We start from the raw sequence: 25,545 nt of genomic DNA, 5'->3' as shown, positions 1-25,545 counted from the left end.
TAAATACTGGACCTGGTTTGAGCTCAATCTATCCTCATCGGACTTGGGGGATTGACTAGAGTAGGCTAGCTAGGGGTGAGAATCAGGCAGTGATGGACGGTTAGCAATGTCAATCAGTCAATGGGTCAGGGAGGCAGTAGCTTCGTTCGAGCTTCGAGTGTCTAAGAGCAACTCTAATGTGGTGGGGGCTGGGGCTCCCAATTTGAATTTGGGAGCCCCAGCCCCCAGCCCTTGGCCTCCAACCCGGGAGCCCCGGGGCTGGGCTCCCGGTGGGGCTGGGAGCCCCATGCTCCCGGGCTCCCTCCCCCAAAATATGGCCGTTGGGAGCTCCAACGGCTAGGGATGTCAACGGGGCGGGTTTGGGACGGGTTACCTCTTTCCCAAGTCCGCCCCGTTAGTAAACGGGTTTTACCATTCCCGTCCCAATAGTTAATCGGGGCGGGTATTTAATTACCATACCCGTTCCGATTAAAAATTACTTAACCATTACCGACCTGCCCCACCCCGTTTAACATGAAACGGTGCGGGGCAGGTCGGATTTAAACATAAATTTCATATTTTTATTTCAAATAAGTTAGATTAAAAAAAATAATATAAATATTATAAACAAAATTTTATAATATTTTGTTTTATCAACTATAAACACTACAACTTATTACATAATATAAAATATAAAATAGTTAAATTGATGATATAAGATAAAAAGATTTAGAAACCTATTGTATATATAATAATACATAACATATATAATCGGGGCGGGGCGGGTTTTACTACCTAATCCCAAACCCGCCCCGAACCCGGTAAATGGTTTTATCTTCATACCATTACCGTCCCATTTAATAAACGGGGCGGTAAAACCCGTTCCATTAGGGGCGGATTCGGGAAAAAACCCACCGATTCGGACTAAATTGCCACCCCTACCAACGGCCATATTTGGGGTGGATCCCCTTTTTAGGGGATCCACCCCACCTTATTTTATTTTTTTAATTTTTTTTTTAATATTCTTATTATTTTAAATACTACTTTTTTAAGTATTTTTCTCTAATTTTTATTTTTTTTGTTTTTTTTTTGTGTTTGTCTTTTTGAAATTATCTCTCTTGAATAATATCACATTTTAATTCATAGTCGAAATCTAATAATTTATAGTCGAAATTTAAAATCAAAATTTCGCACACATACTTCGCACACGTATAATATATTGATTTGGGAGCCCCGGTTGGGAACCCGACGTTGGAATTGAGGAAAGCCCCGGGGCTCCCAAAATTCAGGGGCTCCCAAAATTGGGAGCCCGAGCCCCACATTGGACTTGCCCTAAGGGATCTTTTTGACTCTGGATAAACATATCCCATATCGTACTTCTTCAGTGAGAAATTTAATATGCAATCACAACTTGTATTGTCCACACATTTAGGTTTTTTAATGAGGGAGATGTGTGTGCATAGATTTTAGTTAGTGGGGTTATTCGTTCAAAATTTTAATTGGAGTTTTGTTTTTCTTGAAGAGATTTTCTAAGTTGTTAAGAACTCTGAAGTTCAGTTTATTGGTTTACATTTTTTTTTTCAAAACTTTGATATTGAGGTTTTTGGTTCACCACATTTTATAAGAACTTCATAATTCCGAGTTATTGGTTTAGACCCTTTTTAAGAATTCTAAAATTATGTGTTATTTACTTTTTAAGAAAAATTGTAAAAGTTTAATCCAAAATTTGATCCGAGAATTTTTGGAGTCAAATTTATTCACAATTTCGCAGCATTCAAAAACCAACTAGAAGTCTAGAACCATATTTGTCCAACGTTCCAATTTAATGGTTCATGATCATGATTTCGTTAGTCAAACTTAATAGTTAAAATTTTGTTTATTTTTTTCAACTACATTTAAGAAAATATTTTCCTCTATGTCCACCATCTATCCCACTGGGATAAAGTCGTGGGCAGACGACTGTGAGGAATCTGCTGTTGACCTTTAACTTAATGTTTAATCTCCTTCTTCTTCTACCTTTGTCCTCCCCCTTACCACCACCTCCTTTCTCTTCAATTCCTTCTTTTTCATCTCTCTTTCCTTTGCTTTGCCTCTCTTTCGAGAACAAAAATGTCATGGAACTTAACGGAATTTCCAGATAAAAAACATTTCTCCAGAAGAAAATAGAGAGAAATGAGAGAGATAAAGATGGTGATGTGGGAGAGGAGCCGAAGAAGAGGGAAATTGACAAAAAGAAATTCAATTGAAAGTAGTTGGTGATGACTTTTTTCGATGAAAGAGAGAGAACAGAGAGGGAAACATTTATTTAAGCGAATGGATATTAATTGTTAAGTATGAATAACAGAATCTCATGGTCTTAAAGTCGAAATGAGAACACTGGACAAAACATATGGGCCAAATTTTACACTTGGTCACAAAATGTGGCCCAAATTGGAATTAACCCAAAACATTTTGGGTTAAAAAAACAGTCCAAAATCAATTTTTTCTCTCCATAAACAAAAATAGACCAAATTTACTCCCTCCCTCCCTCCAAACCGTTCTCTCTCTCTCTCTCTATCAACAAGTTTTCTTCTCCCCTCTCTCTCTCTCTCCAAACTTGAACTCACAGGTACTTACTTCTCTCTAATCCCTATTACTTTAGCACACACACACTCTCTCTCTCTCTAATCCCTATTACTTATGCACATGGAAATCCATTAGTTTGCAACTCTGATTTTGGTTTTTGTTTTGATTGGTTGGTTGTTCTTCAATTAATCACTGTTATATTTATGTCTTAGATACCCTTATCAATTAATCACTGTCTTGATAGGATTTTCAAGGAATGATGAATATATGAGATAATCATTTGATTTATATGTGTCTTACTTGTAGAAATTTACCCTTTTCTTGTTACTATCTAGGTTTGATTTTATGGGGAAAATCAATCCTGAAAACCTAATTACTTATAGGGATGTATTGAGTTACATATTAGGTTAGAATAAGAAATCTTTGTCAGGAAACTTCAAGGACTTCGTGAACCCCTTATTGGGTTTACACCTGGTCGGAGTTAATTTCCTTCAGTTTACCTACATTTGTACAACATTTGAGTTCAAAGTCTAAATCATTCAGAAATAGGTTCGAAATTGATAAGATTCCGATATTGTTTTTTGGGTGGACGGTAAGTACTCAAATTTCTTAAAGCATGGGGATGTTTAGAAGAATCTGTAATCCTGCCTGTAAATTGTGATCTAAGAACCTGAAATACTAAGAACAATTTAGATATAAATCGAAATCTAATACAAACAAAAGGACCCAATTTGCAAATCTTCCTTATTTAGTAAAATCTTCTTGTATTTTGCCGAAAAGTACATGAATTAGTTTTGCTCGACAAGTATTTTACCGTTTGAATGGTTAGGATTGCTCACTAAAATGAGTCTTGAGATTTCACAATTTAAGATCCTTAGTGAAATCCCACTCATAAGTATGAAGGCTTAAATACAGAAATATATCAATAGTTGGACCGTGTATATTAGCTAGGCATTTGAAGAGACTAACAAGTAAGTCAGTTTAGGAATGTGGGCAAGCCCTCCTGGAATGGTTCCAGACATCTTGTTGTAGGATACATACATGTAGAAAGAAGATGAGCAAAATTTGTATGTGTGTATTATAACATTATAATAATAATGAGTCAAGCTAATGAATTTCGTAGCGATAGAAAGAATATTCAGTATATTCAAAGCGAGATTCAAAATTTTCAGAATTGCTCTGTCCATTCCATTCAAATCACAAACACAATTAGTTTTAGCATGTGCAGAGTTACGCAACTTTATTCAAAGAGAGTGTAATTCAGACGAAGTTGCTTTAGATGAAGAAGAAACTGATGAGTGCACCTTTGATGAAGATTATGATGAATAACTCCAAACCCAAGAACAAAAAAGAGAACAAGCCAATGATTGGAGACATAGTATTGCCGAAAAAATGTGGAATGCAGCGTCACATAGTTATGTCGAATATATGATTATTTTTGCTCTTTTTTGGTTCTCGAGTTTAGTAGTTATTATCAAGTTTCACGAAATAATGAATTCAAAATATTTGGTTCTCTATAACTTTATGATAATTCTTTGTAAGTGAGTTGTAGTTTAGTTTTTGAGAGGGTCTATTTTGAACTCTTTTGTTTTGGTTACAAGATAGTATAGCAGAGAGATATTTTTGGATGAAATAATTGATACTGTGAAATGAGTTTGGATCAAACGTCGACCCTGAGACTAAACTTTGATTGTACTTCCTAGAAATCTAATGTATGTGATTTGACATTAAACTTGATTCCAGCTCCTACAAATCTAATTGATTTGGGTGTCTTTCATTTTCTTTCACGAAACTTTGACTTCACATCCACTAATTGATTACGTGCTGCTGAGTGATTTTAATGTGTATTTTCTTCATACTTTTAATTTAAGAAACTTATTTTGTTACGGACAACCTCGCATGACGTACTTGACCAAACTCTCTGTGTCCCCAGGAGGCATGGTTTACACCCTTGTATGTATATAATATGTTGCTGTTGGATTAATGACTATGAAATAACTCTTCTCTTTATTTTCAATGGATGCTGATGTTCTGTGAAGAATCTGAAGATGGCGAAGTATCTTTTGTAACTCGTCTCTTTGAGGAAAATCTGGGTATGGGAACTCTGAGTATTTTATATGATGCACTGAAGAAGTCTTTTACTACTGGATTGATTGCACTCACCATCTCAGACCGATTTGCTAGTCTTTGCCCAGTCCGGGGACTCTCCATGCACCCCACATTTAATCCTGGCAATGGTAGTTTTATGGGATCAATGGGTAACCCTCTAATCCCTTTTTTCTCCAACACCCGAAGTCCTGTTATTCATTTATGTATCTCTATCTGAGCTGTCTAGAAGATTTCTTTTGACAATAATCGATTTGTTTACAGACGATTATGTTCTGGTGAGCAAAGTGTGCTTGGAGAAATACAAATTTTCCCATGGTGACGTGGTTGTCTTCCGGTAATCTACTCCATTTCCTGCTGAGTAGAAGTTATGAATATTATTGTTGACTATTGTTCTCTCATTTAGATATGGATCTGCTTCTATCATAACATAGTTATGAAGCTAGGTGAACCAGGTGTTCTTAATTTTGGGGCCTTTTAGTTAGCTCGAAATTCATGATATGCACATTTAGTTTCTCATTGATTTGGACCAATGCTCCCTGTTCTGTTTCACTATTTCCATGATTGGGATCTTGGATTCTTAATTGACATGATTTCGAGCTGCAATATAATCTTAGTTGAGGTGGGTAAATTTCATTCCGCTTCCTGTTATCGGAAATATGGGTGGTGTACATCCTCCGTGTTCATGAACTAGCTAGTATTGTGTTTGTTAGATCTGTTAACGGTAGATACCAATAATGTACAGGTCTCCGAATAACTACAAGGAGAAGCACATAAAGAGATTGATCGCCTTGCCCGATGACTGGATAAGCGTCCCTGGTTCAGAGGATTTAATGAAAATTCCAGCTGGTCATTGCTGGGTTGAGGGGGACAATTTGGCCTGTAGCTTGGATTCAAGATCATTCGGCCCGGTAAATTATTCTTAAGTGATGGATCCCTTTGCTTCCTAGTTCTTTAAAACTCTATAAGACAACACCATTACTGAGATCAAATCAATCATACGCATGTTTTAGCCGCTTCAATTTATACACCTTCACATTATTATGATGCAATTCTAGCACAAGTTATTGTTGTTTCTGTGCCAGGAAGCAAGCATGAGCTACCAGACTTTGGTTGGTTACTAGGCTTGATCATTTGTTTATTCCTCTAGAGTTTAATACAGCACAAGTTCTTAGTTCCTACCTGTTCTTTCTTCTTACCAAACTCATTATCGAGAAACATAACAGAAGAACTCGTCGATTTGGCTTCCGATCTTGATATTTACTTGCTTGATCTTGCAGATTCCATTGGGTTTGCTTCAAGGAAAGGCAACCTATGTAGTTTGGCCACCTGAAAGAGTTGGCAGAGTAGAAAAGAGAGTTCCTGAAGGGAGACTACAACCGTATTGAATAATAATATCGTCGAAGTTCTTCGCTTTTACTAGCAAGAGCGCCTGATTCTACCGCCACGGGAAGGTATAAAGGATAATAATGAAGAGTTCGAAATTTGTTTAGACAATAAGAACTATATTGGTGGTAGGGTTTATATTGATCATTTCATGGCTCGTATTTGATTATTTAACATTTTTTTTACCTGAAATTGTATACGGCATTTTTTTATGTTGACTGAGGTCTATAATCTCATTTTCGCGGCTCATTTCTTTTAAAGTTGTCATACTTCAATTTTATATCTACTAATAACTTGTCTAATACTCCTACTTGCATTGTAAGTTCATTAGCCATAGATAAAATCAATATTTTGATTTAATAAATTCCAGTCACATGCGAACTTCAAAAAAAAAAAAGTTGTTATTTTTTAACTAGATCGGGAGTTGTCTTAGGTTTAAATTGTCTTACGTTCTTGTGTGACCATTTTGAGGGGTTTTGTGAGGCTTTGGCCTTTGAGAGGAGTTATTGAGACGTTTGTTCACAGACTTCTTGTGCCGTCTTTGGGGTTACATGATGACATTTTGGAGGATTTTCGGTGAACTACTTTTTTTTGGGAGTAAAATCCATAACAAATAAAATTCACTAGGTTGATCCAATACAAGAAAGAAAAGGTAACTTGTAACTCAATTAACCGTAGGGGTCAAAGATAGAATTCAACCAACTTAAGGGACTAAACACGCAGCCGCCAGATCATGGGCTACTTGGTTGCAATTTCTCGAACAATGTAAGATTGTCACGTCCCGCTCCCTCGTACGCGATCGTAGACCGTTGATCTCAATCAGAAGACGCCGTGGGATAGCCTGATCAACAGTCAGTGAACTGTTGGGGATGCTATTGCAAGGCTTTAGAAAGAACGTTTGTGAATCTCTCCGGTTCTCTTGTGGTGCTCGTTTGGAGTCTATTATGTGCCTTTTGGGGATTTGTGACATTGTGGGCAGCTTTTCGGTGATGAATTTAAGGGAATTATTTATTTATTTATTTGCGATGGCATGGTAACTCTCGTTGTGTGTTATTTGAAATATTGTACCACATAGGGACTGGGGCTGCCTTCAAAGTTACATACTCGTTTAAATGTGGGTATTTTGCCTCTTCAACATTAGTTGGTAATTGAATTTACCTCCTCAGAAACGTCATATTTTTTTTTGTCAAAATCACTAAGGTCTGTTCAACGGAAGGGAAAATAACTCGCTTGCGAACTTCGTAATGTGAATCCTAGTAATTGTGGTGCTTAATTTTGTCGTTTGATCTTGTTAGGAATAGAACTGGCAGACAATTGAATTTATCTCTATAGTTCCCAAGGGAAAAGGAATAACAATCCTCTCACCCACCTTGAGTTTAACAATCTCCTCCATGAGAGAGAGAGAGAGAGAGAGAAATCATATTTTGCTTGAGAATGTGATCCAGATGCATTTTTGTGCCTAACAATATTTTAGAATGGCCAACAACCGGTAGCCCAGTTGGTTAGTGCATTTGTCGGGCTTTAGGCATCTTTCATCTTGTTGGGCTTTAGGCCTCTTTCATTTCTTAGTTTAACTTAGGCAGTTATCGAGCTTATCACATCTTCGTGATGTATCAATGCCTTGTAACGACTAACGTAGAACGTAGTCGATTTCTCAAAAAAAAAAAAAACAACATTTTAGAATGTAATTTCCGGTAATTGCATTAGAATATTCAATCTCAAATGTTGTAATGCATATCACAACTACATAGACAGAAAATATGACAGGTAAATACCTAACCCTTCTTCATAGGAAAAAAGAAGTCGAGATACAAACTGAAACAACATATAATATGCATAATCCTATATAATAACTTACTGGCTTCTGGTTTTGCTTATTTTGTTTTTCGACAAATTTCAACCCCTCTCTTGCTCTCTCTCTCTCTCTCTCTCTCTCTCTCTCTCTCTCGACAAGCGGCCTCTGCAGCTATCCACATCCATTCTTCTATAGATACGCCTATCTTGCAGCTGATTGACTGGTTCTGAATCTTCAGCTTTACTGTTACCATCTCTTCTCAGACAAAGAAATAAGCTGCGCCCGACAAACAAACCGATATGAGTGAAAGAAACTGTTTGGCTTCTAGTGTCATTAAACAAACCAATACGAGTAAAAGTAACTGTATGGCTTCTACTGTCATTAAACAAACCAATATCTTCGTCATGAGATTCCCGTTTGTCCACGTCGAAATATTCTTTGTCATGGGTGACGTGGAGCACCTTCAGCCATTCGGCCTAAAATGTGGGCCTAGGTAGTTACTATATTAAGTTTGTGAATATCAAACTCAAATGTAATCGGCTATGAGCAGATATGCGCTCGATATTATATTCTTACTCGTGAGGATACCAATTTGTCTGTGTGGAACTATCCTCACAAGCTCAACAGATATCCTCACAATACCACTTGGAAATATAGAAGAAAGGACTATTGTTTCTTATGCCATGAAAAAAAAGATATGCGAGAGAAAAGAATTTCACAAACCTGACGAGCAACCTGTGCTAGTCTACGACTATCTCGAGACGACCCGGCGATCAAGTTAGATTTCTTAGCCTCTGGCTCACTGCTTTGTTTATCCTCCCTTGACTTCTTCTTTGTAGTATTTTTCTGTTCAAGTGATTCACATTTCTCAGGGCTGCTAAAATTTTCCCTTTTTCGCTTCCTTACAAATGTGTACTTGAGAGGCTTACCATTATCTATTTTAGTCGGTTCACACTGTTTATCATCTTTAGAATCAGAAGCTATTGACGAAGGATGAACTTCATTGGGATTTACACAATCTGGAATACTCGAATTCTTTTTAACTCCATTCGACACTAACCCGTCTAATTTTGTTAAGTTTAAAGAGGATACTGGAACCAAATTGGACTCTGAGTTTCTCTGTTCGTCTTGCTCAATTGATCTTGATATACCTTCACGGGAATTAACTATCTTGTTTTTCGAACGGGAAGTTATAGACAGTTTACGAGATTCAACCACCTCATCTTTAAGACCTGGATAAGGGGAAACACCAGAAGATTGTTCATGAGGTTGTTTGTCTTCGAGCGTGCAGGAGGAAGCTTCAGTTTTTCTGTATATAGAAGTACTTTTTCTGGATGATCTCCTTAAAGAGCCAAAAGCTTTACCCTTATCACCCGATTCAATTCGATTCTTCTTAGCCGAAGCGATATTTTCTCCTCGGGGAGTAGCTACAACTGAAGTTCCTTCAGTTGCTTGATGTTCTTCAGTATTGTGCTCATCTTTTGTGCCTGAAAAATGATGATGATCTTCTGCCAGATTAGACACGTTTCCATTCCTCTCAAATGCTCGAATCCTCTGAGTACAACCATTTTTATACAACTCAGGACTTTTGTTTTTCATTATCATAGAGACCAAACCAGTTTTTCGATCATACTTTTCCGGAGAATCCCTCATTTCAGTAGAATTTTCTCGAGCGGAACAACTGTTGTAACTTCTACTTCTTCGACTCGAAACTACATTACTACTTTCAGGAGATATTGGGCAAAGTCTTGAATCCACCAGAGGTAACTCAGAAGTACTTTTGCCTTCTCCTATTTGTTCATTAAAAGATTGCCCAGAATTACTTCTCACTTTTGCCAATTCATTATGTGCTTCTTCCAACTCTACTTTTAGGCTTCTTTCACTGTCTTTAGCTTCTTTAAGTTGGACCTCCAGCTCTTTAATCCTAATTCTTTGACTTAGCGATACATTCTCGGCTTCAGTTGCCTGTAAGATGGTAAAACCAGCAAATGTTAATATAAATGGATTATCATCTCCACCATCAACCACAACTAAGTTTTATCTTTCTATATCATGCACACACAAATAGTTAAGAAAACCTAAACCATAATGAACCACATAGAAACTTGGCGACTAAGTAACAAAATAGAATAGACTGCAAGGTAACACAACCCTTGACCTAACATATGACAAGAAAAACTTATCTCTGATACATCAATAGCACGTCAATTTATAAGGTTCATAGGTTATCCGCTTACTAATATCTGTAACTTTAAGTACATAATTGGTCTTTTGCCGTTCTCTCCTTTTCGGACTATCTTAAATCTCGATGGTGAAAGAGAAGGTTGATGGGTGATAGTGAAACATGAAAGGTTTTGAACCTCTATCTAAATGGGGATACTCTCGTAGGAACAACGGGTATGAACGGGTCTTCCTCATCTACTACCATAGTTAACTAATATTTGCTCTTTCATCGGTCCGAGTAGTTAAGAGTAAGTAAGCACCGAACAATGGAAGAAGATTATGAACATGACATTAGAATATCTGAAACATCAAAAAACTCCAACAACTATCTCAATTTAGAATAGAACCAAGAATATCTTTCGATATTCCTTTTGTCTCGACTCAACAAACAAATACTCTTTCACATAGAAAGGCAATGATACCCATTTACAGATAAATAAAGCTTACATTAATAGGAATTAGTTCACCACCAAATTATCTTGTGATTACCAACAAAAAGAAATAACCTAAGTGACTAATCACATAAAAAAGATATCATAAAAGAAAACCTAAATCACTAAACAAGAAGCATTTCACAAAGAAATCAAAACCCAAACAGATAGATAGTAGCATTTTCAAGAACCCATTTTGTGACAGACCCTAACTAAGCTAATAAGGTTAGAAAACTATTATTACTATACCTGAGAATCCATGATTTGTTTCAAACGAACAAGCATTCTGATAGATTCATCTTTAAGAGAAAAAAGTTCTTGTTGAAACTGAAGAGCTTTCCTTTCAGAAATCATAATTCTTGTCGCCGCCTCTTTTGATTGATTAAGAATCATATCGGCGTAAGCTTTCTTCAAAGCTACCATTTTCTGTAAAAATTAGTCAAAATCAAAGATACCCAAGTTAATTAATACTAAAATAAGAACATCAAACACAATCACAACACAAACATCTATTACAAAAATTGGTAAAAACCCAATCCGAAAAATGGGTTAAAAAAGATCAAAATCGTAGGTTTTCATGAAAATAAAGAGATTTAAAATTGTGGGTATTTGAAATTTTTGAAAAATTTATACCTCATCGTCGTCCGCCATTAATGATGAACAGAGAATTTTTTTTTTTTTTTGAAGGTTTCGAGTTTAGTAGTGAAACGAGGGAAGAAGAAGAAAGAAAAGAAAACCTTCTCGCAAAATGTCTTATTCTGTTACGAACTGAAAGTCTTTTTCTGGTTTTACGGTTTTATCCTTGAAGTTTTCATTTTAATTACGAAATTGCCACTCGTTGTTTAGTTAGGTTTTTAATAACAGTTCCGAAAGCGCGCAATGAATATTGGGTAACTATGACGTGGACGTTTGTATGTCGTTCATCTAGTACAATTACAATACTCGAGGATACGATTTGGGTAGATGATTGGACAGAGATGATGATTATATTAAAATCAACGGTTATATTAAATTTGGTGGAAAATAGTTTATTATAGGAGAAATACCAGGGTGACACTCACGTATACATAAGTTTGATTTGGACATTGTATAGGTCTATAGGACATGATTTCATCAATTTGGCCGTCATCTGTTGGCAAAGTTGGTGCACATTTACTCCAAATATTCTTAGATTTCAATTCCACATTTGAATAAGTTGTAAAGCAATTTCAGATCGATGGTGAGACAGAATGTTGTGTTCATCTTAAGAGGTTAATCCCTAGTAACACGGATTGTGGTGTTCTTCTTAAGAGGTTAAACACCCTTCCCTAGTGAGACCTTTTAAAACGCGAGACCCAAGTTTGCAAGTGGCATCACTAGTCCAGAAGACTGGTTCACACCATCCTGTAACACGTTATCAACACGATTTACTATACTGTGATGTGGTCTTGGGAGGGTGTGTCGCAGGCAATCACACATCGCTGGTGAGATAGAGTGTGATGCTCCTTTTAAGAGGTTAAACACTTTTCCCTAGTGAGTCATCTTAAATCGTGAGGTCTAAGTGTGAAAAAGCGGACAGTATCACTAGCAACCCAGAATGTTGATTCGTGCCATCCTATAACAAAATCTATGATTTTTTTCAAACTTTATTCTTAACGGTAGGGTTGACGAGTATGACTTTTTAGAGTGTATGAGTGTCTACAAGGACAGTTGTCTAATAGTTATTAGTATATTTCATCCTTCCTTGTAGAGTATCGAAGTCAATTGATGTACGATTGTCTATTGTACTCGTACAATCTTGTTGTGTGTATGTGTCTCTCTTGTATACTATCCATCTTTGATTTATGTGCATAGAAGAGTTATAGGGATTGTCTTCGGTACTATTTCTCTATGTGTTTATCGAGTGATACGAATATATTTTGCCAAAGCTAGCACTTTGTTTCTCACATTTACGCGGTGACCTAACTGATTATCAGTCAAAAAGAACAAAAATATAAATAATTAGATGCAAATTATAAGGTCGGGAGTTTTAAAATGGTGGTGTGTAGAGAGAGTAGTTTATGTGAATACACTAGCAGAAGTTCTCGTGCAATAAGCAAAGGTATCATTTGTTATTCTGTAAATATGAATATGAAATCTGAAAGGATCGTATATGCAATTTTTGTTGTTTTGCATATTTTTTTCGAAGATCTTAAAACAAGTCTTTTATATACAATGCATATGTTTCAAGCTTCAAAATAAATCTAAATTTGAGAAGAACATTTATTTGAAGGTCTTAATTGGTTAAAGAAGTAAATACATGGAAATACTCCAACTAACAAATAAATTACACATTATTTATCAAATTTTTGGAAAACAATCAAACCCAAGTATTTCTTTTTTTGTTACATGTATTATATGGTAACGTTTATGTAAGTCGAGTGAGTTATCCTGAGTCTGGATGAATTGTTTGGAAAAAAGAGTGCCATTTGAAACTGCAATAAACGCTCGGGAGTGTCTATAGCTAACTTGTGGTGCCTATAGAGTTTCACCAATCATTGTCCAATAATAAACCACAAGTTCCCACATGGGCTCAACTCAAAAAAAAAAGGAACTTTCAAGGGCGTACGTAGTATTTTATCGTCCCCACACAAATCACAATGGACTTGGTCAATTAGCTACGACCAAGTCAATTGTTACCTTCCCCTAAAAGAAGAAAAGAAAATACTAATTACGGATCCAAGGGTTGAAATAGCCAATATTTTAGGCTAACTATTAGGGTGCCTTTAAGGTTACAGGAAATTGGCCAAAGACTTCATTTTAAAAAATTTAAGTTAAAAAGACAAATTATATTTTATTTGGTTATAAATCCAACATTTATATTTTATTCGGTTATAAATCCAAACATTTGTATATATTTAAAGTAAAAAGTTAAATTTTTTTGCAATCCTCTTGCACGTAGTTGCATCCCTCTTACAAACCATGGCTAACTTTGTTGTAATCTCTTACCATCATTTGAAACTCGGTTGCAATCTCTTACCATCATTTGCAAATTTAGAAAATACTTAATAAGTTGAAGACAATAAAAAAAATTAGTGATGGTTTTTCATAAAAAAAAAAAAAGGAAACTTATGTAGAATGTCAACCCAATATTTCTTTAGGTCATGGATTGGGCCTAAAGTCATTTGGACCTTCATCATTATTAATAATCAAAGGGAGATTTTATGGGGACCCCAATTTTGTTAGAAGAGCCCCTCCTTTAAAAGCGTCCCTCCTTTAAAAGCGTTCCCAAATCTCCCATTTTGATTAGAAGAGTCTCCCTAGAAAAAGGCACTCTCCTTAATTTAGTTTGACTTAACGATTAAGTTAATGCCGTGAGGTCAGGATTATTCAAACCAAGAAAAAGTCCCTTGACTGATCAAAATCCCCACCCATCTTTCATCTTCTTCATAACCTTTGTTTCATCTTCAGTTTATCTTCTCTCATTGTAAAATCTATCACCTCTATCACTACCGTCATTTTCATCTCTTCCTCATTCTTTCTCGGTTTCTCTATCGGTTTATCTCTCGTTCTCTCTTTCTTTCTCCCTCTTTTCATCTTCATCTCTTCATCTTCTTCATAACTTTAGGTTTCGTTTTTTTTCGATTTTTTGAAACTACATCATTTGAATCTACTGGTTAGCAACACAAGGAAGAAGATTTGCAGACCTTTTTTGGAAGCATTTCGTCTGGAAGCGGATGAAAATCAAGAGAGGAAGAAAACCCTCAAGTGAGCTTTCCGGTCGCACCAGACCGTAAAATCTACTGGTGGCAAATACAGTGGGCCCGAGCTGTAAATGTTGCATAATTCGGCTTGAGTCAATCGAAAATTGGACCAGTAGCACCAGTAGTTGTTGGACCAATTTTCGGCGGCTCAAGTCGAATTATGTAACATTTCACAGTGGGCTCGATCCGTAAATATTGCATAATTTGGCCTGAGTCCACCGAAAATTGGGCCAGTATCTCTGTTTCATCTTTTTCTTTTGTTTATCTTCTCTCTCTGTAAAATCTATCACCTCTGTCACTACCGTCATTTTCATCTCCATCTCTCCCTCATTCTCTTTCGGTTTTTCGCTCGTTCTCTCTACCTTTTTTCATCTTATCCTCTTGCTCTTTCATCTTCCTCAAATCCTAGGTTTAGTTTTTTGAAAGTTTGGTTATCACCAAAGTGGAAGAAGAAAAATATTTAAAGATTTGAGTTTTGGAGAGATTTAGGGTTGAAGTATGCATATTGCTTTCTTATCAGAAAAAAAAAATGCATATTGCTACAATATGGGTGATATACACCCTTAAATGGGGGCTTTTTTAAATCATTGCATGGAGGGCTCTATAAGGAAACAAGACCAATGATTTTTTATCAAGTCAATGAAGGGGAAAAAAAAGTCAATGAAGTCATGGAGGCCTTTTAATAAAAATGGGTGGGCCTATAAAATTTCAGTAATCAAAACCAAATTGGTATGAACTGGATCCCGAACCGGAACAATAATTTCTAAGTAAGGTTGTGTTTGTTTTTTTGTAAACATCTGAATCTGAATTAGCTGAATCTGAAATGTCTGAACTGAATTAGCTGAATCTGAAAAATCTGACTTAATCTAAAAGTGAGGTGTTTGTTTTTTAAATCTGAATGATTAAATCTGAATTACTATTTTGACTGTAATACCCCTCATTCATATATTTCACCAAACAGACCCTACCCTGGTCTAAAATAAAATGTTAGAAACCCTAACCTTTTATCTTTCCCCTATCTTTTTCCTCTCAAAAAGTGGTATCAGCCTCCTCTCTCTCTCTCTATCAATGGAACCTGTCGCTGGAAATATCTCTTCCAAGCTCTCTCTCTCTCGAAAGCTTTCGACAGATCTCCCTCTCGACAATGGAATATTCACGTTTATTAGCTGTTAAATCATAACTTTGCTTGTATTTGTGGAAATATGAAATGGGGTAGATCTGAGAATCTGAGATGGGGTATTTAAAGGAGCTTCATTTCTTCTTGTTGTCTCATAGAAGAGGCAGAATCCATTTCTCTCATAGAAGAGGCAGGATCCATTTCTTCTTGTCGTAACTATTTTCATCTGTCAAAGGTTTGTAAATTTAACCTCGCCGAATCACAGATCTCTTATGATGTTTGTTATGTGTGTTGTGGTGGTGATAGCCGCAGTGTACCATCGTGGTGTGGGTTGTGGTGGTTTTGCCGACGGTGGTGGTGACGGTTTTGCCGGTGGTGGTGGTGACGGTTTTGCCGGTGGTGGTGGTGACGGTTTTGTCGGCGATGGTGGTGTTTACTGTTGGGACATTAATTTCTAAAATACAAAGATTTCAACAAAAAAAATCTAAAATACAGGGGCATATACGTCATTTATCAAATTTCAGCAATTGAACTTAGTTTTCAGACTTGTTTTCAAGTCTGAAAAATGTGGACTTTTTTTCAGCCATTTCAGACCTCAGCCAAATTCAGTTTAATTTTCAGATTTCCTTAAATTTGAAAACAAACATCTGAAATCTGAATTGGACTCTAATTCAGATTTCCTTAAATTTTCAGATTTCCTTAAATTTGAACTCCAATTCAGATTTCAGATCTGAAAAAGTAGAAAAACAAACAACACCTAAGTATTTGTTGAAATGTAAGTATTTGGGACGATAGCTGTCTACCTCCAAGTATACAAACTCACGTGTCAATCCAAATAACTTTTTGACCGGTCGCGTTGTATTTAATGTGCTGACAAAAAGATCCAACAAATCCTCATGGACTACTTTATCGAACCACCAAGACCATTTGATACAGGCAGAGCAAAATGTGAAATTTGGAGAGCACTGGAATTACATATGTGGGCTTCTAGTAAATATCAATCATTCTTACAAAGTTATAATTAAAGACCCCATTTTACAAAGACATAGTGGTTGGCCCCTCTTGCCTAACCCTTTCAGTTAGACCAAGAGGGTTACCATTATCTTCTATTCCACTTTTCTTCTTCTTTTCTCTCTTCCATCATTGTCGAAACGAACCTTGATTTGTAGGAATTCGTAAACAACTGTGTGAACACATTGAGTTTCTAACTAATGGTTTGAGGAATCTCAAAAAAGGAATATGATTTCCTCAGGAGTTACTTGTCTGAAAATTTATAACATTCTATTAGCAATGTCAAGACACATGTAGCCTTTACGAGTATGACTATATCTAAAAAAAACACCAAAATTGATTTGCGATTCAGTTTATTATCAGATCTTGTAGTTTCAAAATAAGAGATACACATGTTGAACTATATACGTTCAATAACTAAGAGTAAGCAAAGAGATTTGCTCAAACATGACTCCACAAAGAGATTTGTTATCTAACAACTTTGGAGGGATTTTTTTTGTTGAGAAATTTGTAGGGAGTTTGTCGATGATATAAGTAGCAACAAAATGAACAAAACCGATACAGTCTAAACAAAAAATTTATGTTGCTTGCTGTGATTCACTCTCTTCTGAATCATAGCAAACTACATATGATTTCCGTTCATAATCTGTCTAATTTTCTTCTTTCCAAGCATCACTCTCTATTTATATTATAATTATATTATTTATATTTATATATTATAAACACCACATCTACCCACCACCTTCTTCTCTAGTTTCAACTAATTTCACTCACATTCACTCCAACTCTCCAAGCATTACTCCAGATAACCTCTCTCTCTCTCTCTCTCTAGAAAACTCTTTCTCTCTCTAAGAACAACCCATTATGCTCTCATCTCTCTGTCCACTCTAAACCTGCTTGAAGTCAATGGCTTCTCAGTGTAGAGGAGCAGATACTAAAAAACCCTAACTTCAAAATACCTACTAAAGTCCAAAACAGTCTCAAAGTCTCTTCCTTTCTCTCACTTCCGCCATGAACAGATCAAGAGAGATAAAAACCACATTTAGCCTCTTCTTCATATTCATAGCTATTTCATTTCTTGTCTCAATCAAAGCTCAAGAAGATGATTCAAAATGTCTTGAAGGTATAAAATCATCAATTACTGATCCACAATCAAAACTAAGTTCATGGGTATTTTCAAATATCTCCATTGGTTATATCTGTAAATTTGTTGGTGTTTCATGTTGGAATGAAAGGGAAAATCGTTTAATAGGTTTACAACTTCCATCAATGGAACTTCTAGGTCAAATTCCTGAATCACTTAAGTATTGTTCAAGTCTTCAAATGCTTCAACTTTCAGATAATGCACTTTCTGGTAATATCCCTTCTCAAATCTGTGATTGGTTACCTTATTTAACTCACTTAGATCTATCAAGAAATGACCTAACTGGTGAAATCCCACTTGAAATTGTTAATTGTAAGTATCTTAATACTTTGATTTTGAAAGATAATCGATTATCTGGTTCAATTCCTTATCAGTTATCAAATTTAGGTCGTTTGAAGAAATTATCAGTTGCTAATAATGATTTATCAGGTCAGATCCCATCTTATTTTTCTGATTTTGATTCAACTGATTTTGATGGAAATGATGGACTTTGTGGTCAACCACTTGGATCTAATTGTGATGGAATGAAAAAAAGGAATCTCATTGTTGTAATTTCTGCTGCTGTTTTTGGTGCTGCTGTTTCTTTGATGTTAGGGTTTGGAATTTGGTGGTTCTTCATTAGGTCTTCGTCGAAAAGAGGGACTACTACTACTACTGGAACTACTAGTAAAGATGTTGATACTAGTTTAGCAGACAAATTTAGGGCTCATAAACTTGATCAAGTTTCTTTGTTTCAGAAACCCATTGTGAAAATCAAGTTAGTTCATTTAATGGAAGCTACTAACAATTTCGATCCTGAAAATACTATTATTTCGACTAGAACCGGGACATCGTATAAGGCTGTTTTATCTGACGGATCATCGCTTGCTCTCAAGCGACTTAACAATTGTAAGCTTAACGAGAAACAATTTCGATCGGAGATGAACAAATTAGGTCAACTTAGACACCCGAATTTGGTTCCACTTTTAGGGTTTTGTGTTGTGGAAAATGAGAAGATTTTAGTTTATAAGCATATGAGTTATGGAACTTTATTATCGAAATTGCATGGAAGTAGTAATCTAGATAGTCAACGTGATCGATTGGATTGGTTGACGAGGCTTAAGATTGGTATTGGTGCTTCTAGAGGCCTTGCTTGGCTTCACCATGGATGTTCAGAGCCATTTCTTCATCAAAACATAAGTTGTAATGCGATTCTCCTCGATGAAGATCTTGATGCTAGGATTACGGATTTCGGATATTCTAAGATATTAAGCTCTCCTGATTCTCGTGACAGCACTTTTAACCATGGAGATTTCGGTGAATTTGGTTATGTGGCACCAGAGTATTCTAGCACCATGGTTGCTTCTCTGAAAGGAGACGTATTCGCTTTTGGCGTAGTACTTCTAGAATTGGTAACTGGACAAAAGCCTCTACAAGTGAGTAATGCCGAAGAAGGATTCAAAGGTAACCTAGTAGATTGGGTTAGCAAGCTCTCCAGCTTTAACCGTATCAAAGATGCCATCGATAAATCCATATGGGGAAAAGGGTACGATGAAGAAATCCTCAAGTTTTTAAGGGTTGCTTGTACTTGTGTGGCTTCTAGACCTAAGGATAGACCATCAATGTATCAGGTTTATCAGTCATTAAGAATCGTTAGCGAGATCCATGATTTCTCTGAACAGTTTGATGAGTTTCCACTGATTCTCGGCAAACAGCATGGTAATAACCCAGAGTAGAGAGAGAGAAATTTCAAACGAGCGCGTAAAGACTTTGGAGTTCAATCGGCATACTTCATCTCTTCCATCTAAATCGAAGTTAGTGGCATCGATTTCGTTTTATTTTCATATTCCTATTAAACAATGCCACTTCGATAGAAAACTACCTCAATGTCTTTGATGTTTGTAATATTGTTGTATCTGTAAGAAGCTTTAGAAGTCCAGTTTGAAGATGATGCCATGAACTTAGGTTTCAAGGCGTTTCTGTTCACTTAGGAGATTCATTTGTCTTGTTGAATTGTTATGTAAAACTAAGCTCTATTTTTACTTGAATGAGTACTCTGATCTCGAGTAGTTTATCGTTTACTATTGATTGGTTTTCTCCATCTCTAATATAGACTATATCCACGAAAACTGTTTTGGAGAACAGGATCAAGAACTAATACCCCGTTCAGGTATCTCGAGTGAAAAACCCATAAATGCTCTAAGCATCTAAAGGGATATGGGGTCGTTTTTCTTTTTTTTTCTTTTTTTCTTCCTTAGAAGCTCGAATACAAACCCAAACTTGTTTGTAAAAGAACTTCGTCTCTCCCAAGAAAAGGGAAACTCTAACATCAAAGAGGAGAGTAATAAACTCTAGTTGTTCTATGTAAGTAACAGAGGCAAAGATAAACCATAAAACATGACATAAGTATCTATTGCTTAGAAAATACAAAGACAAATGCTAAAGCAGGATCCATTAATGAACTCAGCAGTACAACCAACTCATTTTCAAACAAAAACAATTCTGGTCTCTCTCTCTCTCTCCACTTAACACCAAAATTCCTCACTTCCAGGGACACATCTACAGAGTGATGACAACAGTTTGCAGAGCTGTTAAGGAGATAATTACAAGAAATAATCTGGAGTCTTACGGGTAGTGTCCGGTTCAACCTGCCGAGGAGCAGGGTCGAACTGAAGGAAATTTTGATCCATCTTCTCTCCAATCTCAAGTATGGCCGCCATATTTCCACAACGATAACAGTAGTTTGGTGCACTGAATACCGTCACCACGTTCTTCTCCTGCAAACAAATATTTTTTAACAAAAATATTTAATAAACCACTTCTACAAATTTAGATCCCAAGTTGATAGAGACGGAATAAATGGTGGGGTTTGGAATTCACTCGCCTGACACCAGTTGTAACCATCCATAACAAGCTGATGGGCTCTTGCGACGAGGGTTAGCCCATTTGTGTGGTTGAACTGAGCTGCGATATCCTGCCCAAATGTGTAGCCAGCTCCACGAGGAGATATTCCCCAACCACATCGGTCATCAGGATCCGACCATAGAAGGTCACACATTGGTCCTTCATGAGGAACCTATTTTGCACAATATACAACATCGTCAGCTGAAGCATGATACTAAGCATAGACAATCTCTTATTGCTTAAATATCTAAAACCAGACAGCAGAACCCCAAACGTTATCCCCACGACGATGCAACCGACGCATAAATAATGGAACTAGGGGAATTTTGATACACTACGCATAGTCAACATATTAGACTCTTCAACAAGAAAAAATTCCCATTTGTGGAAGGGGGTCATGGGAAATGAAAGCAGCAAGGGACTCTGTAACTCGGAAGCAGGAACTAACTAAAAGTTGCAACATATCCAGAAAATATTGTGAGAAGCAGTGTTTGAGATTTGGAGGGAGGTACCAGCTATTTAGAAACTTCCAGAGTCCAGACAATACAACTTATACCAGCTCCGGTCGGAGTTTTCCTTCAACAGAGTATATCTAATGCCTTAAAAAGTCCAACCTTCATTACTCTACTACAATATTAGGCAGGTAGAATAGCTAAGTTTAGAGTTTTTCCCGAGATCAAAGAAACATGGACACCCCTTTTCACTTTCAGTTAGATGATGGGGTCATAATGCTATTAAAGTTTGGAAGACTCCTATGGAGATGAAGGTATGTAGATAAAGAAGATGCTATTTGAATGTCGAGCCACGTTAATCTGTTAGAAAGCGAGCAACTGAGTGGTATAAATAAACAAGCCTGCATCCAGAAAGAACCATAGGAATCTAGGACGGGGAAAACTGCTTCTCTCAAAACATACAGGTCCAAACACAGAAGCAACGGCATGAAAATAACTGTAATCAATCAGTAAATGATGCGTATACTGCATACCTCCTGTATACGGTCCAGAGATCGGATATTATCCAATGTATCCAAGGAGGGGGAGAGCCCACCATGCAAACAAAACACCTAAAAGTAATAAACAGTTGTGAGTGAGAAGTAACATTAAGCTAGATAAATGTAAGCCAATAGTGTGCCACTCCAGAAGCCAAACCTGACTCTCGATAAGAGCTGTAAGTGGTAAATAATCAAAAAGGTCAGTAAAATACTTCCAGACATTTGCATTTCCATATTTTCTTAAGCATTCATCATAAAACCCATACCTGAAACCAAATTTAAATTTATCAGTTAAAGAAGAAACTTCATGAGTAAAATCATCTCTAGCATGTGAGATCCCACATATGTACGGGCCAACATTAGAATTTTGGATAAGTAATGAACTAAGAAAACAATTAATTTTTTTTTGGAGAGAAAACGAATAATTATCAAGGGAAATTTTGTCATGCTAGATTATATATCAAATAGTTAAGAAATAGAACCCGGTAACTAAAGGATATTTCCTACAACACGATCTCATTGATCTGTATGCCATGTAGGGCATACATAATTTCATTCATTTCACTTGTCACCCAAAAAAAAACTTGCTTTTCAAAAAATTAATGCAATCCCATTACTTGTCACCCAATAAATCCATATTGTGTGAAAAAAATATTTTCAAACATAAAGTAAATGAACGAATTATCGACAGGAACAAAGGTGTTACACTTGAGTTATTTGACGGCTTTCATGATTTCCCCTCAGAATTGTAATTCTATCTCTATAACGGACTTTTAAAGCCACTAAAAGTGTGACAGTCTCCACCGAATAGTACCCACGATCTGCATAAATGAACATCAAGAACCGCGTTAGAGAAAATGCTAGAACAATAATGAGAATCTTTTCTTAAAAGATACATCACTTAGCAAAGGAATCATGCAGGTAGATTAAATACATCAGAGTTACCAGATAATCACTATCCCTATTCCCTCCTTGCGTACCACATATCAGATTTCATGTACTCTTTGCGGGTGGGTTCGTGATCCGGTACCCAAATTTAGCGTACCGGAATATCCAACCTTAATTAACTCAATTTCATTCTAAAAATTTAGAAGCTAAGCTTATTGAGTTTTTAACTAATAGCTTGTCTGTTTAACTAATTAATACTTTAAGTTTAACAAAAACTAAGTGGCTTAGTGTAGGTGTATTCCATATGGATCATAAAGACATAATCCAAAACGCACTGGACTACAAAATAACGGACAGAAGAAGTATATCCCTAGTGTACCCAATGCTCATAAGGTAGCGTATCACGTACTGATACCGCGTATCGAAGCGATCCGAACACCAAGTAACATTGAATAGACTCAATTTAGGGCTTAGGAATCAGTCTGAGGTGAAAGAACAAACATGACTTTATTCAGTTTGCCACACCAACAATCTAATGAAACAGCAGCTATAATAGTCAGACCTCCTTGGCAAAATTATATCGTGCCGAAACTGTTAACTCCATTGGGGCAAAATCTACTAACATAACCACATCGATTTTCTAACTGCGGTGAGTTGTGAAATATCAAAAGCCCAGATATCGAAACTCGAAAGCTTTCCCTTCTTTTGTTTTTTCAGGAATTCTTTCCCCCTTTCGGAATAAACATCGACAAATAAGAAAGGGTCTCATAAAGGCAAACACGAGATTCATTCAAACAATATATGATCATTATATACAAATCTGATGCCTGGATCCACATAAAATTCTAATAAAAATTTCAATTGGCGATCAAGACATAATCAAAAGGGCAAATAAAGAACCTAATCAACACATATTTTAGTAGTATTTTGTTTCTTCTATTCCTCCTAATTGTAAGAGGAACCACATGATTCATGAACAATCTCTAAAGTTTCAACCTTTACAAACAAATAAGATCATGGTCAAACATATTAGAAAACAAAATCTAACCCTAAAATCATTTCAAAGATAAAAATGATCTGATATTAGAGAATTGGGGGAATTAAATAAAATGAAACTGACCTACGTAATCACCCATAAAAAGATAATTAGTATCAGGAGCATTTCCACCGATTCGAAACAACTCAATAAGATCATAAAATTGTCCATGAATATCTCCACAGACAGTGACCGGACATTTCACCGGTTGAACGTTCCATTCCTCAACAAGAACAGCTCTCGCCTGCTCACACAAAACCTTCACATCTGCTTCAGAAAGAGGCTTACATTCCATCAGATGCTCGATCTGTCGGTCCAGATCCGCCATTGAAGGCATCGTTTAATTCTCTTGTCTGAACCTCAAATTGACAAAAAAGGGGAAAAGAAACTGCTATCTGAATCGAAAATCAGCTGAAAATCTAGAATTTTTTTCTCCGGTTTGAATCAAATTGGAAATTAGGGTTCGTCGGAGGAGATCGATCGCAGCTAATTAGTTAGGGATATCTATCTATCTGAATTGAGATCGAGAGAGAAAAGAAGAATAGGTTGGATTTTGGTTCGGTTCCAATTCTTTCGCTTATTAATCGTAGCAGAGAATAATCATATTTTCCATTTTTGGGTATTTGGACTTCGGACAGGGTTCCTCTCTCTTCTCTAGGGTTCGTGTTGTGTTATAGGGAACCGACTTTGTGTATTGGGACATGAATTGTATAGGAACATCAATCAGTTCAGTAAGGGGTTATTTTTCAAATGACCCCCTAGTCTATGATCAGCTTCCTGTCTAGCTCTCTAGTTCAACAAAAATACTCATATTAATCTTTCTATTCTCACTTTGCCTTGTTGTCGTCGGTTTCCTCTTTCTCTAATTTTAGAGAGATAAAGAGATCCAATTCGATTATTGTTTCCATGAGAGAACATAAGTGATCTTCATCTGCAAAAGTGAAAAAGTCAAACAAATTTTTAGTTCCAGATTATATCAAAACAATAAAATAATTAAGGGTTAATTCTGTATTAGCCCCCAATTTGTGATCAATTCACCTTTTTGGCCCTCATAAGTGTCCGACAGTTCGATTTGGCCTTCAAAGGCCAAAAAGAAAAATCAATTTTTTTTTTCAGAAACACCCTTGGGGCCCAAAATGGAATTAATTATTATAATTTTTTTGAAAACACAAGGCCACCTCACCTCCTCTTATTTCCTCCACCTCAGCAGTTAATTACATCTCACATCCATGTTATATGTCCGTCTCATCACCTTCTCTGATGAAGGTCGCCGCCCTGCCGATTTTCCGACCTTCAAACATAAATACAATTTTTTTCTTTCTCCTCTTCCTTTCTCTCTCTTCTCTTTCCTCTCAATCTCTCTCTCTAAGTTCCCCTTCGCGGGTAGAATTCCTGGCGAAGGGGACGACTCCGCCCGAAGGGTTTCCAGATCGAAACCCTCTTCGTGAATGAAAGGTTTCCCATCTGGAAACCTTTTCGTCCTCACGAAGAGCTTCCAGACCGAAATTCGTCGATCGGAAACCCTTCGACCGGAGTTGTCCCCTTCGCCGAGATTTCTGTTGGCGAAGGGGAGCTCAGAGAGAGAAAGAGATTGAGAGGAAAGAGAAGAGAGAGAAAGGAAGAGGAGAAAGAAAAAAAGTTTTTTTTTTATGTTTGAAGGTCGCCAGAAAAATTGGTCGCCCGACGTCCTTCAGCGGAGAAGATGATGAGATGTGCACATGACAAGGATGTGAGATGTAATGAACTAATGAGGTGAAGGAAATAAGAGGAGGTGAGGTGGCCTTGTGTTTTCAAAAAAAATTTAGAATTAATTCCTTTTTGTCCCTCAAGGCTCAAGGGTGTCTCCGAAAAAAGTTGAAATTATTTTGGCCCTTCGAGGCCATCGAACTGCTAGACACTTATGGGGCCAAAGCGGAATTAACCCAATAATTAAAAATCATATTCACTTTTTATGACCTTTCTATATATTAGGGTTTCATTCAATCATTCATTAGAAACTTAGACAAGGAACTGATTAACGAGAAGGATTATCATTAATAATCTTCAAAATACTTAAGAATCATATACATTTTTTAAATTTAGATTGCAAATAGTTTGTCACAAATTGCGTTAGCAGGAATATTTGATTGAAAAATCTTCTTGTTTTCAGAAATTTTAAAATATTTTGGAAAAGAACTCTTAAAATTGCAACTAAGAATTTTCTCAAAATTTTGACACAAGCGACAAATTTTATAAAAAGATTCACTAATAGTGAGATATTGGCAGAAA

At 36.4% G+C, this 25,545-nt stretch overlaps 3 protein-coding genes and 1 pseudogene across 4 annotated transcripts; 2 read left to right on the top strand and 2 right to left on the bottom strand.

The window, feature by feature from the left end:
• The first annotated feature begins 1,338 nt into the window (after window positions 1-1,338).
• LOC147547722 (Peptidase S24/S26A/S26B/S26C family protein) lies at window positions 1,339-6,296 on the top strand. Its single transcript, XM_086671548.1, has 5 exons — window positions 1,339-2,587; window positions 4,584-4,802; window positions 4,915-4,987; window positions 5,396-5,561; window positions 5,931-6,296. Exons 2-5 carry the CDS (start codon window positions 4,640-4,642, stop codon window positions 6,036-6,038), a joined length of 510 nt encoding a protein of 169 aa, XP_086527674.1. The 5' UTR covers window positions 1,339-2,587; window positions 4,584-4,639; the 3' UTR covers window positions 6,039-6,296.
• A 1,415-nt stretch (window positions 6,297-7,711) lies between these two features.
• Window positions 7,712-11,255, bottom strand: LOC147547721 (uncharacterized). The gene is made up of 4 exons (XM_086671546.1): window positions 11,119-11,255; window positions 10,735-10,911; window positions 8,555-9,796; window positions 7,712-8,107 (listed from the first exon to the last, which is right to left on the bottom strand). Exons 1-4 carry the CDS (start codon window positions 11,134-11,136, stop codon window positions 8,078-8,080), a joined length of 1,467 nt encoding a protein of 488 aa, XP_086527672.1. The 5' UTR covers window positions 11,137-11,255; the 3' UTR covers window positions 7,712-8,077.
• Window positions 11,256-17,044: 5,789 nt separating this feature from the next.
• Window positions 17,045-19,539, top strand: LOC147547720 (putative inactive receptor kinase At1g27190 pseudogene; annotated as a pseudogene). Its single transcript, XR_015238506.1, has one exon. The product of XR_015238506.1 is annotated as a putative inactive receptor kinase At1g27190 pseudogene (transcript).
• A 356-nt stretch (window positions 19,540-19,895) lies between these two features.
• On the bottom strand, window positions 19,896-24,208 carry LOC147547719 (serine/threonine-protein phosphatase PP2A-1 catalytic subunit). Its single transcript, XM_086671535.1, has 6 exons — window positions 23,362-24,208; window positions 22,060-22,174; window positions 21,511-21,619; window positions 21,348-21,425; window positions 20,343-20,534; window positions 19,896-20,235 (listed from the first exon to the last, which is right to left on the bottom strand). Exons 1-6 carry the CDS (start codon window positions 23,612-23,614, stop codon window positions 20,062-20,064), a joined length of 921 nt encoding a protein of 306 aa, XP_086527661.1. The 5' UTR covers window positions 23,615-24,208; the 3' UTR covers window positions 19,896-20,061.
• Window positions 24,209-25,545: the final 1,337 nt, after the last annotated feature.

This window comes from Eschscholzia californica, unplaced genomic scaffold, assembly GCF_041429995.1.
Source record: "Eschscholzia californica isolate CP2 unplaced genomic scaffold, dmEscCali1.0.p SCAF_3, whole genome shotgun sequence".
In the NCBI taxonomy this organism is placed as follows: domain Eukaryota; kingdom Viridiplantae; phylum Streptophyta; class Magnoliopsida; order Ranunculales; family Papaveraceae; genus Eschscholzia; species Eschscholzia californica.
The sequence above is the reverse complement of the archived record's forward strand: the minus strand, read 5'-3'. Positions and strand labels throughout refer to the sequence as shown.